This window comes from Scophthalmus maximus, chromosome 10 (assembly GCF_022379125.1).
Source record: "Scophthalmus maximus strain ysfricsl-2021 chromosome 10, ASM2237912v1, whole genome shotgun sequence".
Lineage (NCBI taxonomy): Eukaryota > Metazoa > Chordata > Actinopteri > Pleuronectiformes > Scophthalmidae > Scophthalmus > Scophthalmus maximus.
The window spans coordinates 24,335,320-24,347,709 of NC_061524.1; the positions used below are offsets into that span (position 1 = coordinate 24,335,320).

At 44.6% G+C, this 12,390-nt stretch overlaps 1 protein-coding gene across 1 annotated transcript in view; it reads right to left on the reverse strand.

The window, feature by feature from the left end:
* The window catches only part of pcnx2 (pecanex 2), a 28,477-nt gene extending 17,052 nt beyond the window's left edge, over nucleotides 1–11,425 (reverse strand). Inside the window, exons 1-15 of the mRNA XM_035605906.2 lie at nucleotides 10,978–11,425; nucleotides 9,301–9,503; nucleotides 8,558–8,675; nucleotides 8,395–8,461; nucleotides 6,126–6,640; nucleotides 5,730–5,921; nucleotides 4,833–5,315; nucleotides 4,571–4,730; nucleotides 3,482–3,632; nucleotides 3,237–3,379; nucleotides 2,694–2,772; nucleotides 2,403–2,538; nucleotides 1,628–1,770; nucleotides 1,030–1,183; nucleotides 270–302 (exon numbers count right to left, since the gene is read on the reverse strand). Coding sequence (XP_035461799.1) covers nucleotides 270–302; nucleotides 1,030–1,183; nucleotides 1,628–1,770; nucleotides 2,403–2,538; nucleotides 2,694–2,772; nucleotides 3,237–3,379; nucleotides 3,482–3,632; nucleotides 4,571–4,730; nucleotides 4,833–5,315; nucleotides 5,730–5,921; nucleotides 6,126–6,640; nucleotides 8,395–8,461; nucleotides 8,558–8,675; nucleotides 9,301–9,503; nucleotides 10,978–11,130 — 2,730 coding nt within the window. The 5' untranslated portion in view covers nucleotides 11,131–11,425. The remainder of the gene's footprint in view (nucleotides 1–269; nucleotides 303–1,029; nucleotides 1,184–1,627; nucleotides 1,771–2,402; nucleotides 2,539–2,693; nucleotides 2,773–3,236; nucleotides 3,380–3,481; nucleotides 3,633–4,570; nucleotides 4,731–4,832; nucleotides 5,316–5,729; nucleotides 5,922–6,125; nucleotides 6,641–8,394; nucleotides 8,462–8,557; nucleotides 8,676–9,300; nucleotides 9,504–10,977) is intronic.
* Between the last annotated feature and the right edge of the window lie 965 nt (nucleotides 11,426–12,390).

Here is a 12,390-nt window from a genome sequence, read left to right on the forward strand (position 1 = left end):
GATCTGCTGGAGCCAAATTGCTGGTGCATCAATCTAAACCCACTTAAATTATTCATATGAAAACAGGGAACTCTTTTAAAAGTCTTGACAACAAAGACATGACGACAGGCTAAAGAGGAACAAGCTAAAACAAACAAAGGATATAATGGACGTGAAGCTTCCCAAATATTGGTGATTATCATACAACCCTAATACGATTATGGAAGGTTTTTTTCAGTCTTCTCTAATGATTGTTCCAAGATTCAATAACAGAGATTTACTAAACTCACATGTGATGGTGAAGCTGCGTCTGGTTGTACACTCTGGAAAACAAAACCACAGAACCCAAAGTCAAAACCAACGTTTGGTAATGAACAGGAAAACAGCCGAGCACAGTCGCGATACTGGTTCAGCACAGAGGAGGTGAGTGCGAGCAAAGAGGGACTGGCAGGTCTGAGGCCAGTTTTACCTGTGATCTACATTTGGCACACATGGCACACATTTTGAGCTCACATATCCTTCATGGAAATACTTTCCAAGTTGGTTTTAGCAGTGAAGTGGCCTTCTTTAGTCTGGGTTTTCGCTCACAGTTTGGTTTAAAGGAGACATATTGTGCTCATATTCAGGTGAATCATTTTAATTTGGGTTATGACTTGAAAAGGTTTACATGCTCTAATGTTCAGTAAACACACCAGTCTCCTCAGACTGTCCAATCCTGCAGCCTCTTTCATCCTTGTGATTGGTCAGCCGCTTCCAGCGCTCGTAAGAAGCTCTCTCGCTCTTACTCGACTTTGTTGGGGGTGTGCCAGAATAGCTGCTAGACATGCCTCATGCACGTCCTTAAGATGGTGATGTCACCATTTTACTGAAGTATTGGAGGGACTACTGACGAGGTGGTTCAGGAGCGTCAGGAGCAGTGATTTCTGTCGGGGAGAGGAGCTCCCTGTAATTAATGTAGCCAAGAATTCTCCTTTTCATGGCTATTTGGTTCCAAGAGAATTTGCAAAAGGAGGAGGTGGTCACACTAACTGGTTTCATTTTTATTGTTACCTTCAGTAAGGAATACTGGCAGCTGGCGATGACCAGGCAAAACTGGAAAACCCAGAAGTCTTTGAAGCAGCCATGGTTGAGAAGCACAAACCCAAGGAAGGAAACCAGGAAGGCCATGAAGACTGCAACTAGATTCTCAAGAACTTCCTGGTTTCTACACAAAAAAAAGCACATCCACAGGGAAGGACAGGTTAAAATACTGCACTCTATAACTTGTTAGGTATGCAGTATATCCTCACTCATGAAGAACATGTACATGTACAAAACTGATGCTAATTTGCTGTCATATTTAAAAGGAATGATAGATATTGAAGTTATTGAAATGTTTTTCTACTGGTAAAGTAATTGAAAAACACCAAAATTACACAAAAATGACCATAACTTAATTGATATTGATAAAATGGATGTGCTACAAAATGTTCTAAAGGTTCTTTTGAGGCCAAGACTGTTTTATATCTAAACAGACGACACCAAAATACCAAGAGAGTGGCGTCTCTGTGGGTGAAATAAGCTTGAATATGGGCGTCGAAGGATACAGGAGGATCCTGACAAACTGTGACAGTGCCGATTGTTTGCGTTCAGGCATTGTGTGTATCACCTGTCCAACAGAGCGAGCAGGGTGAGTCTGTCATATAAAATGTTGATCCACTTCCCAGGAAACAGTTGAAGTTTGTAATAAATCTTCCTGGTGGGTTTCTCCTGAGTGGAAGTCTCTGATGACTCATCCAGAGAGTCCTCTTCCTGCACACACACACACACACACACACACACACAAATAATTTAACTCCAATAATACAGGGAAGAAAAGAGTCTGATATTTTATATGTACACCTCCAGTGTACAATGAAAACACAGTCAGGGCCATTATTGGAACACAGATTAACGCCTTTTCACAATGTACAACACAAGTCCACACGCACGCACGCACACACACAGAGTGGTGCATTAATAATTTCCGCAGCGAGGATTTGTGTTGCTTCAGCTTTAACAACTGATCCAGACACATGATGTCACCACTGCTTGAAGCCTAACGAAATATAGAAAAGTATTTTCGTCCTGATAGGATATTTGCAAAACCCATTTTTGGAAGATTTTGAAACCTGCGAAACATTCATATCATATCACGTGTGTGCATGTGCTTGCGATTTTTAGTGTGCACACAAGGGATACAAAAAAACATTGCCAGGTGTCACAACTAGTGGTCAAAATCCCACAGGGTGCCTTTAAATAAGAGCTTGATGAAAGACCTTGGACGCCATACTTGCATGCCTGTATAGCTGTCTTTAGTCTGATCCAAGCCGGTTAGGTAAATCATGGATGCTGTTGGTCTGCAGAACAAGTGAACATATGAATGAGTGAAAGAAGATGGACACCTGGAAGATCTCAGGGTGCGTTCTTCGTGGCCGAAGCCTGTGTGCAGGGATGATACGTCGCTGGAACGGGCAGTCAGCGTGACCTCCCACCACGCCGTCCTGACACTCCGAGTTGGAAGAAGTTGACAGCAGGTCACTGAAGACACACAGGGAGGTGACAGGCCGGTCTAAAGATTACTTTGGGTAAAATGAAGTCAAGAGGGACACATGGAAACAGCAGAGAATAGACAGGGAAAAGAGGAGAAAAAGATCGTTGCAAGTTGTAAGAAAATGAAGATCTGACAGCAGTACCACATGTTGCCAGTGATGAGCTCTGCTCCCAGTGGCAGGTTGAGGGCTCTCTCTGCATACAGCTTACGAGGCCGGTCTCCTGGTGAAACAAGCAGATTCGCGCAACTTGTCAGCAAATGTCAAATTGGATAAGTAATGTGCATTGACTTATATGTGGGATTTATATAACTTTACAGACAGACACCAGAGACTGAACTATGACTGTACAACTGAACAGCCGAACGTCCTGGAGCCGTTCCAGAAAAGTCAGTTTAATCTGCCAGCTTTCTGCGCTGTTCCAAAAGAAACAGCATCAGCTGCTGGCAGTGCCTCCCACACAATCTGTATATTTGCGCAGTAGATCAAAATATTATCAGACTATTGCAGAACAATGACTGGGTGTATTTGCAGCACCTCGTTGTTTTCTTTCTCACGACATGTGACTTATCTCAGTTTGTTTCTCTCCGGCACAAAAAACATTACATTCCCAGGACCTAATGGGAGGAGAATGTTAATACCACGAACATGTTTAACTATTAATTTTGTCCAAGGGTAGCTACTTACTGTGGACAGTGTGGAAGGTGTAGGCATCCTCTTTGTTGGTAGCCTCTGGTCTGCAGATTACTTGTAGCATGGAGCTCTCTGACTGGGAGGTTTGCGAGGGCAGGGAGTCGTAGTCCGGATCCTTCTCTCTGTCTGTCTGTGGACTGGAGACGGAAAGCGCCATCAGACGAGATGCTCAAATCCAAACGTTTCTATGTGCACTGCAAATGTTTGCCTATTCTCGATGCATGTATTTCTACAGGTACCTGTCAGGAGACACTATTGGGATGTGTGTGAGTGGTATAGCCTTTAGTGTGTCGGTAGGCAGGCTGCTGGGCGGTTTGGGCCTCTCTGGTTTGTTTTCCGTGTTGGTCTCCGCTAGTGTATCATCTGGTCTGGAAGTCGTACTCAGATTCTCTGCAAACAGATCAAATGGAAATGTTTTTCGGTGCAAGAAACAGAAACATTAATAATTAAACGTGCTTGCGTTGAAATATTGCCCCTTTCATCTTGTCAAAGCTGTGTCTATGTTATGTAATCGAGTCACTGTCATACTGTCCAACCCACAGAGAATTATCCCTTCACTCTGAAGTTCCCCTCAGGTTTTACCATCATTCAGCTCATTGTTTTTGTTTTCACGTGGACAACTTTACTGTTTCAGTTGAGTCTTACTTCCCTCATCGGCAGCAATTGGTGTAGACCAAAAACAGAGCTAAAAGTAGAGTGAATTCAAAATGCGAGTTGAATTCATGAGATGGCCTGAAACACAACTACAAATGAAGGAAAATCTTTGGGAAAAAACTGCTTAATATACTACTGGAGGAATCCCCATTTTCATTTATTAAAAACATTCCAGCCAACTAGCTGCTGTAAGAGCTGAATGACCAAAATGGGTTTAGTTAGAACGTACTGCAGCAGGACTAAAACATCATAGTAATCTCCAGTAGAGTTACATTTAGATTATTATATGTAATTATAATAATATACAGTATAAGTACCGTATCGCTACAGTTTAGCAAAAATTAGCCACCACACAAAGGGCTTCAGCTTTATATTGTTAATGGGATCATGTAACATGAGCAACAACTGCAGTTCACAAACCTGTGGTGACAACTTTCCCATGCACTTGTCTGAACACCTGCATTACCTCTAAGCTCTTAGAAACCCCACACATTCACAGTCCACACAAACAGTTGTTTTCACTGGTGCTGCCTAAAGTGACCTCTTTTCATGACTGGTTGTGTACAGACTGTACTTGACTGACAGCTCCCTGTCACTTGTGTGGATATTCACCCTTCAAACACATATGTAATGGAGTTGGGGGTAAAAGAACAAAACCTCTTGCTGAGATTCACCTTCCTGTTTGGGTTCCAGCCCCTCCTCGTCCTGTGTGCTGGCCCCACAGCCTCTGGTACTGAGGGACCCCAACAGGGAAACAAACTCCAAGAAGTTGGATTCATTGGGAATCTGGCCCTCCTTTGCCTCCAGATCTGACTTGGAACTGGTCATGGTGGTCTAACAGAGACAACAAATGTTTGTATGTGGGCACCGACAGATGGATGGAGACAACTAGAATAAAGATGCAGAAATAGAAACAGAGCTAAACTGCCAACATACTGTGTTGTGTGAGCGGTCCGAAAGCAGGACGGCATCTTTCCCACTGTCCATGCTCAACCCTCGGATGTGAGTCCTTCCACCAGGCCCATAGCGACCCAAAGCTGGCGGCAACCGCAGGAACCCTTGTGAATCTACATTAACATCCAGGGGGTCTGTGTCGTCGGGGTGGGAGTGGACATCAATACCCGAGGAGCTGTTGTCATTTGTCAGTTGTGCGCTCGGTGTGCTGTCTGTAGTCATCTGCAGACTGAGATGCTCCTGCTCTGGATCTGGACACTCTAGTGTGCTCGACTCAGAGCTGGTTGTCTCTTTACAAAGGTGAAACTCTTCACTTTGACTGCTTGTCTGTTGCTGTTTCGGGGTGGGGTCATCCTCTGAGCCAGCCGTTTCCTCTCCCTCCTCCCCCTCCTGCTTGTCTTCCTCGGGGGAGTCAAAGGTGATGACAGGGATCTTGATGTGACACTCGCCCGCATCCTTCTGAGCCTTGCAGGACAAGCAGAATTATGTCACACACACTATCCCTTACGTGTAACAACACCTCAGTGAGAACTGAGCTGCCACTGGATCAGTCCTGTCAAACTCACGCTGTGCGGCCACAACGACAAGGCTTTTACAATATATGAATTGGATGGAATAATGCAACTATAAATATTTCAATGTCTGTTGATATAAAGTATATCTAATGCTTAGTCATTATAAGAATCCGTCTGTCAGAAACAAAAGTTAGACAAGTCTTCCTGGTCTCTCTCTTCTCCGCCCCTCTTTCCACCCACCTCTCTTCTCTCTCCCATCTTTCTCCTCTCACCAACCAGTCGAAGCAGATGTTCCTCCCACAACTGAGTCTGGTTGAATTTAATTAAATGGATAACATTAAAAGAAGTCCAACGCGATTCTTACCTGTGCATTCTCCAGAATGCTCTGCTTGACGCTCTCCTCCAGCTGAGCAGCAGTCTGAGGGTCACAGCTCATGGTGATGATGATCTTGACCGTGTCACTGTCGTCCAGGTGAGCCGACGCAGGCCCTGGGCCAGAGTTGTCCACCAGAACCACTTCGATCTCATCAGAACAGTACTCCTCCAGTGGCTCATCCTGACAGGACAACACAAGAGACAGACAGAGTTCTACCCATGATGAAAAAAACCAATCACATTCACACAGGCACTCCTTTTCATTGGGATAAAAGAACCTTTTTTTGAAGCGTTAGTGGTCAGTCACATGTATCCAAATGTAGACGTCAAATTAAAACCTTACCAACACAACTGTTGACATAAGCTTCTTATCTGCGAGGCCTACCTGTGCAGGGGATTCGGAGACATTGATGCAATCATCCTGACTGTCCTTGGGAGTCTCCAGTGAGTTATTGTTGTCGTCTGCAGGCTCTCTTTGCCCATCGCTGTCTTCGCTCTCTTCTTCACTTCCCTTCGACGGAGGCAGACCTTCATCAGCCGTATCCCTGTCTGCAGTCTCTTTGTCCCCACAGTCTGTCTCCTCTATTCTGTCCTGCTGCGAGACTTTCTCCGCCGTTCGTTCCCGTTCTGACGGCTCTCTGTCACTCAAAGGGCTCTGAATGTCCGTTCCTTCTTTCACAGCTCCATTTTCAATTAACTCTCCGTCCATTTTCCCTATCCCACTTGCAGACCCAGGGCGCATCTCTTCTCTTTCAGCCCGGGATGGGGGCCTCTGCTGTGCCTGCAGCAGTGGGGTAACCTGGTCGGGATTGGGGCTGGACAGGTCATCTGGAGAAGGCTCTGGACTCGGTTGCAGTCTTCCCACCTCAGACTTCTCCTCTGCAGCACACTCACCCTGTTCTGCAAATAGATAAATAAAGGAATTCAAATTATAGTTGTAGAACTGTAATTATTATAAAATTGCTCTGATCCTAAAATCCTTGCCTGTGGAATGTTTAACACTTCTTTTGGCTGCAGTGACAACACATAATAATTTGCTCTATTGTGTACAGCAGTATTTGCCAGTAGCAGATGATTATCTTCCAATTGGAATAAAATGAACTGCAGAAGGCGGATCAGCCCTACTGCTGCTGAAAACCAATACCAAATTGTTGTTACATTAATGCAATCATCTGAACTGCCCCACACTTATTATATCCCTTTTTTGATCAGCTGACTATGCTCTGAGGAATCACCAGTGCATTAGGTCAAACATTTACTGGAAACAGTCAGGGTCTTTTTTTTGGTGGCTAATTGCCATTTGCTAGTTCTGTGCATTTCTGAGCACATTTACAGCAACGACATGTTTCCAGAAAAGGAAGTTGTGCATTAACATCAGTGCATTAGAGAAGAGGAACAGGGTCTGAGGCGCGCACACAGAGCCGACAGCTACAGAAATATTCGCTGATTATTAAAAAAAACTTGTTTCGCTTTAGAGAAGAGGAACTGCCCCTTTAAATGTTGCGTTGTAGCTGTCTGTCTTTCTACATCCTGGATTTACTTTGTTAGTGTATATTTAGCACTTATCACATTGTTAGTGTCATTTTAGCACACCATCACATTCATTAGGAAGACGTCTTTGTAGTAAGAAATCGCCTCGTGTATCTTTCATTTGCCGGCCTGGTGGAAGTATTTCTGCAGGTTCCAGATACTTTCAGCCGTCAAACTGACTTAACAATGTCATTGGACAATGAAACCTTTGTAGGAGATTAGCCACGTGTAATTCCATGTTTGAAATACAAATAGGGAGAAGAACTTGGTGTCTCTATTTATGTTGACTCCAACATCCTGAAATTACACCACCAGATGGGTGACGAACTAGGAAAACCTAACATAAAGTCACAAGCAGCCAAAACAGCCTCAGTCTCCTTGGCAGAGTCTCCGAAACTCCACTGAAGAGGTCATCACTATTCTTCAAAAATATAGTTCCCGGATTAGTGTTGTGATGATGGTGGTAAAGAGCGTGATGAGATCAGGGGCCGGCGCTCAAAGATATTTTAAACAAGTCTTGCCTTCTTAGACTAGCCCAGTGAAAATAAAGTTTGACTGACTCATTTTAAGCTTAAGAAATCAGCAATCCACGGCCTTACTCAGCACAAAGAGCCATGTTCTTGGAGATGGCAATAATAAATATACAGCAGTGAGAACACTACCAATCTGAATAATTTGTCCAGGGAAACTGTCCTGAGCCTGACCGAGGAATTAGCAGAAGTACTGAGCTCTGCCACATTAAGAAGCCGCAGCATTTCAGAGCTGCATCCGATCTGCACTGTGGTCAGATTTTATGCCACAGTAAAATTGTGCATTGTTAAACCATTTGCTGAGTTTTCCCGGTGAAATGTCTCTGCAAACTAGGGACTAGGGAATTCTGCTGGAGTTTAGGAATGAAAAAAACTCTTATTTTGACACTTGAGATTTGTGAAACGGGTGAATGAAGCCTTTCCTAAGTCTGACTGTTGCTTAGATGTAAGCTACAGTCAAAGTCTTTAGATTTTCTTTGCGAAACTGGCCCCTGGCGACAGTGAGCATCAGTAACAGTTCTCCCTGTGTGGAAGCATCTGCAACCTTAGATGCGCGTTTCACTCATTTATTCAGGTTTCTCCTTGAATAGTTACCCATCTGAATCTTAGCCGGACAAGGATCACCTTCCATGGTCTTCACCTCATCTGACTTTGAACAGTCCTGCGTGGAGGAGCATTCAGAAACACATGATTCAAATCGGGGCAACACAGTGTTTTCTGTACTGTATGTTCATACTGGCAGGTGTCCATGACTCACCACGCCAATCAGTCCCGGGTCAGTTTCTGTCTGTTTCACTGTCACCTGGATCACCGGACTGGTACGCTTACGTGCCAACATCGTCATGGCAACACTGTCGGGGACAGTGCTGCTCTTCCTATTGGATAAAGACAAGAGATGGAGGAGGAATTAAATGATGAAGAAGAGACAGAATGATGGCATCTATATGGAAGTACATACATCAATACGTAACTTTTAAAGGAAATCATCCAACTTTCATTCTCGGTCTCTCATGTTTGGAAAACTAAAAGACACTGATTTATTGGAAGTAGTAAAAATACTTGACCCGAGGCTCCTTGTTTCATCTCTGCACAAGCACTTCAAAGATTATTAAAAAAATTTAAGTTTTGCAGGGAACAGCAATGGATTTTCTTTTTGTTCTCTCTGTGCAGATGGAGTGTGTCAGAGTTGAGTGGCAGACACTGACCTCCCCTTCTAGCTTTCTAATTTAGCAAAAGGTGCACTGAGTCTTTGGAAAACTGAGAAAAATACAGAGGGACAAAAGGAGACTAAATTGTAAAAAGAGAATATTATTTTGAAAGGATGTGTCAGGCCTCAATGTAAAATTTCATATCAATAATTAAGTTCTATCATAAGGGATTTAGCCCTCTGGCATAGATTTCTTAATGATTCACCTCGCACGGGGGCAACTCACGGCACAAGGAGCAAAAATGTGATTTTGTTGAATTCAGGATTACAAGTGTGTCTTTGTGTGGGTTTACCTGATGTTGGCGGGCAAGCAGGAGTCCGAGGCATTACTCTTCTTCTCCTGGGCCTTGCTTAGGTCGGAGAGGCTGCTGCGGACCACCGCCTCGCCCTCATCGAACATCAGGTGCAGTCGGTAGTTAGCCAGCTTGATGAGGACGAAGACGACTGTGATGGAGGTGCAGTAGATGCTCAAGGCCATGGTGGTAGGGGGCAGGGCCTGCGGAGAGCAGAGGAGCTTCATCATATTCAAATCAACATCTCCAGAGTCTCCCGACTCCATCAGAGCAGTTTGATTGTTTGATTCAACGCTTCAAGCTGCAGCAATCTGTTTCTTCTCATCTAGTGAAATTCTGTAAACGGTAAAGCTTTTTGAGTCACACAGTCATTCATTTCCCCGAGTGTATTACCGGCTCAGTGAACAAGATCTAATTTGATTATTTTTAGCAAATTAATGAAATCCATTGATCCCCAGCGGAGGAATGACCCATAGCAAGGAACAGGAGGATGAGAGACAAGGCATCTGCACCATGTGTGTGAATGTATCTTGCGTGTGTGTGTTGTGGGTAGCGTGTGGGTTGAAAATTGAAACCATCTCCCACAGAAAGGTGGCTGTTTTCAATCAGACTGTGAAAACTGTCTGCAACAACATTTTACATCACTTTAGTAGCAAAGCTCTTGAATGTCTGGACTGCCTGTTAAACCCAAATGTACATGTACCTTTGAATAAATATTAATGAACAAGAATTTACTCTTTTTTATCCTTCTGACTGGGAGTACAAAGGGGAAAAATAAAGAAAATGAGAAATAAGATTTTCTTGCATGGACATGGAAATAAACTGGATTTTTTTATGAATGAATTGCAATAAATTTAAGGGATGCCTAGACTTACACTCTAAGAGCTGAATGTGATGTTTTTGCTTTCCTCTCTTTCAGGGAATATTGGGATGCATAGAAAAACAGAATATATAGGTGTGTATTTGAATATCACATCCATTAAGTCCATCCATTCCAGCACTGTAGACAGCAGTTGTTGACTGCTGATGCCAATATTACAATCTATTCATTTCAAGAGCTAGAGGAGACTCGTGAATACACTGTGTGAGGTCAAGGTGTTTGACCTACAGCTACCTTCATAACAAGGTGTACAGTAGTGGACAGGGAACCCAAAGTTCACCGAGAATGTCCCTTACTGGAAGAACTTTAATTTGATGGATTATACAGTTGGGGTGGAACAGGAAGTGCCTGTATTATGTTGAAGCAGAGACTGTTCACGTCGATTGTATCCTCGTGTATCTACAAGGTAAAGTGCTCTAACAGATCCCAGGAGGAAGTTCCTCACACAGGATATGATCACTACAGAGTGTGACAGCTGGTGTTGCACCCGTTTCAAAGGCCATGACACGATGCTGTAGAAGTGAACCACTGTCTCCTCCTGGCTCTCACGGCGCCTCATCCAAGGGCAGCCATGCGTTCTGTCACTGCATGCGGGGAGAAACACTGCGCCAGCGCCGTTTTCCAGCCTCCTTACCCCCCCCGGTAGCAACCACACAATGAAGGATGCTCGGGAGCCGCGTCTTGTTTATCCAAGGCAGGCAAAACGAACGCATGAAAAAATAACCAATAGGTACAGTGAACACCTCACACCCCCATCGCGGCCTCGAACGTCACGTTCCCTGTTGAAAAAAACTCACCAGATGCAGAGACAGGGGCAGCATCAGGAGGAATATCCACAGATAGAGGTGGCATGAGTTGTTGAATTTGTTCTGGTCCGGTTCGTGATACCAGCCCCCGGTCAGAGATGCCCATACTCCCTGACGCAGGGTCTGCACAACCTGGGAGCCCATCTCTCCTCCTCTCTCCTCCTCCTCCTCCTCCTCCTCTCCGCTCAGCCTTGACGGACGGATGATGATGATGCTGCTGCTGCTCCTCGGCTACAATGGGATGCTCTCCTCTAATGCATGCTGCAGTCGCTACGCCTCCATGTTGGGATGATGCGGCACGTCTCCCGAGCCTCCTCTCTCATGCCTCATCGCCGCTGTCTGCCTCTCCCCATCCCCGTGTCGATTCGTCGGTCGCTGGCGCCGCGGTCCTCATCCCGTCCTGTTCGTCTCTCCCCTTCTCCCTGTCCGCCCTGGCTTCCTGCACAGATGCGCAGCTCTGACCACCTCCCCTCCCGCCCCACCCCCACCCCCTCCTCCTCTCGCGTGCTCCATCCTTTTCTATTACGGGAATTCCACCTTTTAGGGGTTATCTGCGCACACACGCATTGTGCATATAGTGTCTTGACTATGATGACCCATATTCTATTCTATTCTATTAAACTATAAGCAATGTAGGCTATTTGCTGCATGTGTGGGATATATTTGTTACGATATTATATCGAAACAGCGCTGTTTGGGTGCTATAGACAGATGTTCCTATTATTTTGTCCATCCCAAATATCAGTGAGACTAGGGATAACCAATTTTTCAATATTAATAAAAACTTAATTACTGACGGTGAGGCATTGCAAGTCTGTTTATAAGACTGCATCTTTAGCTATTGACCCAATTAACTGTTTAAATGTTCAACAATGTATAACAATGTTGTCATAGTGTAGTAGCCCAGTGTATTTTACCGGGGTGAAATTTATTGTACATCCTATATATTGTAAAATAAAACCCAACAACAACTACCTTTAGTAAGACCTATAATTCACATGGCTGGTGTTTAGAGAGCACACATAGTAAAGTGTGTGTGTGTGTGTGTGTGTGTGTGTTTGTGTTAGTGGTGTGTGTGTGTGTGTGAGAGAGAGAGAGAGAGAGAGAGAGAGAGAGAGAGAGAGAGAGAGAGACAGAGAGATTTTTTTTGATTTTTAAAAAGCAACGTTTATTAAGATTTACAAGAGAACATCACGGTCCTCTACAAATGAAATGAGAGAGAGAGAGAGAGAGAGAGAGAGAGAGAGAGAGAGAGAGAGAGAGAGAGAGAGAGAGCTGGTTTGCATGGTCCACTCTTCCCATAATGTCTCCGAAACGAAAGCGCGCTCTCCTCGCACATTCCTCCAGTGGCTCCTCCCCCCCCCGCCCCCGCCCCTCCAACCACCCGAGCCCTCTGACAGCGCG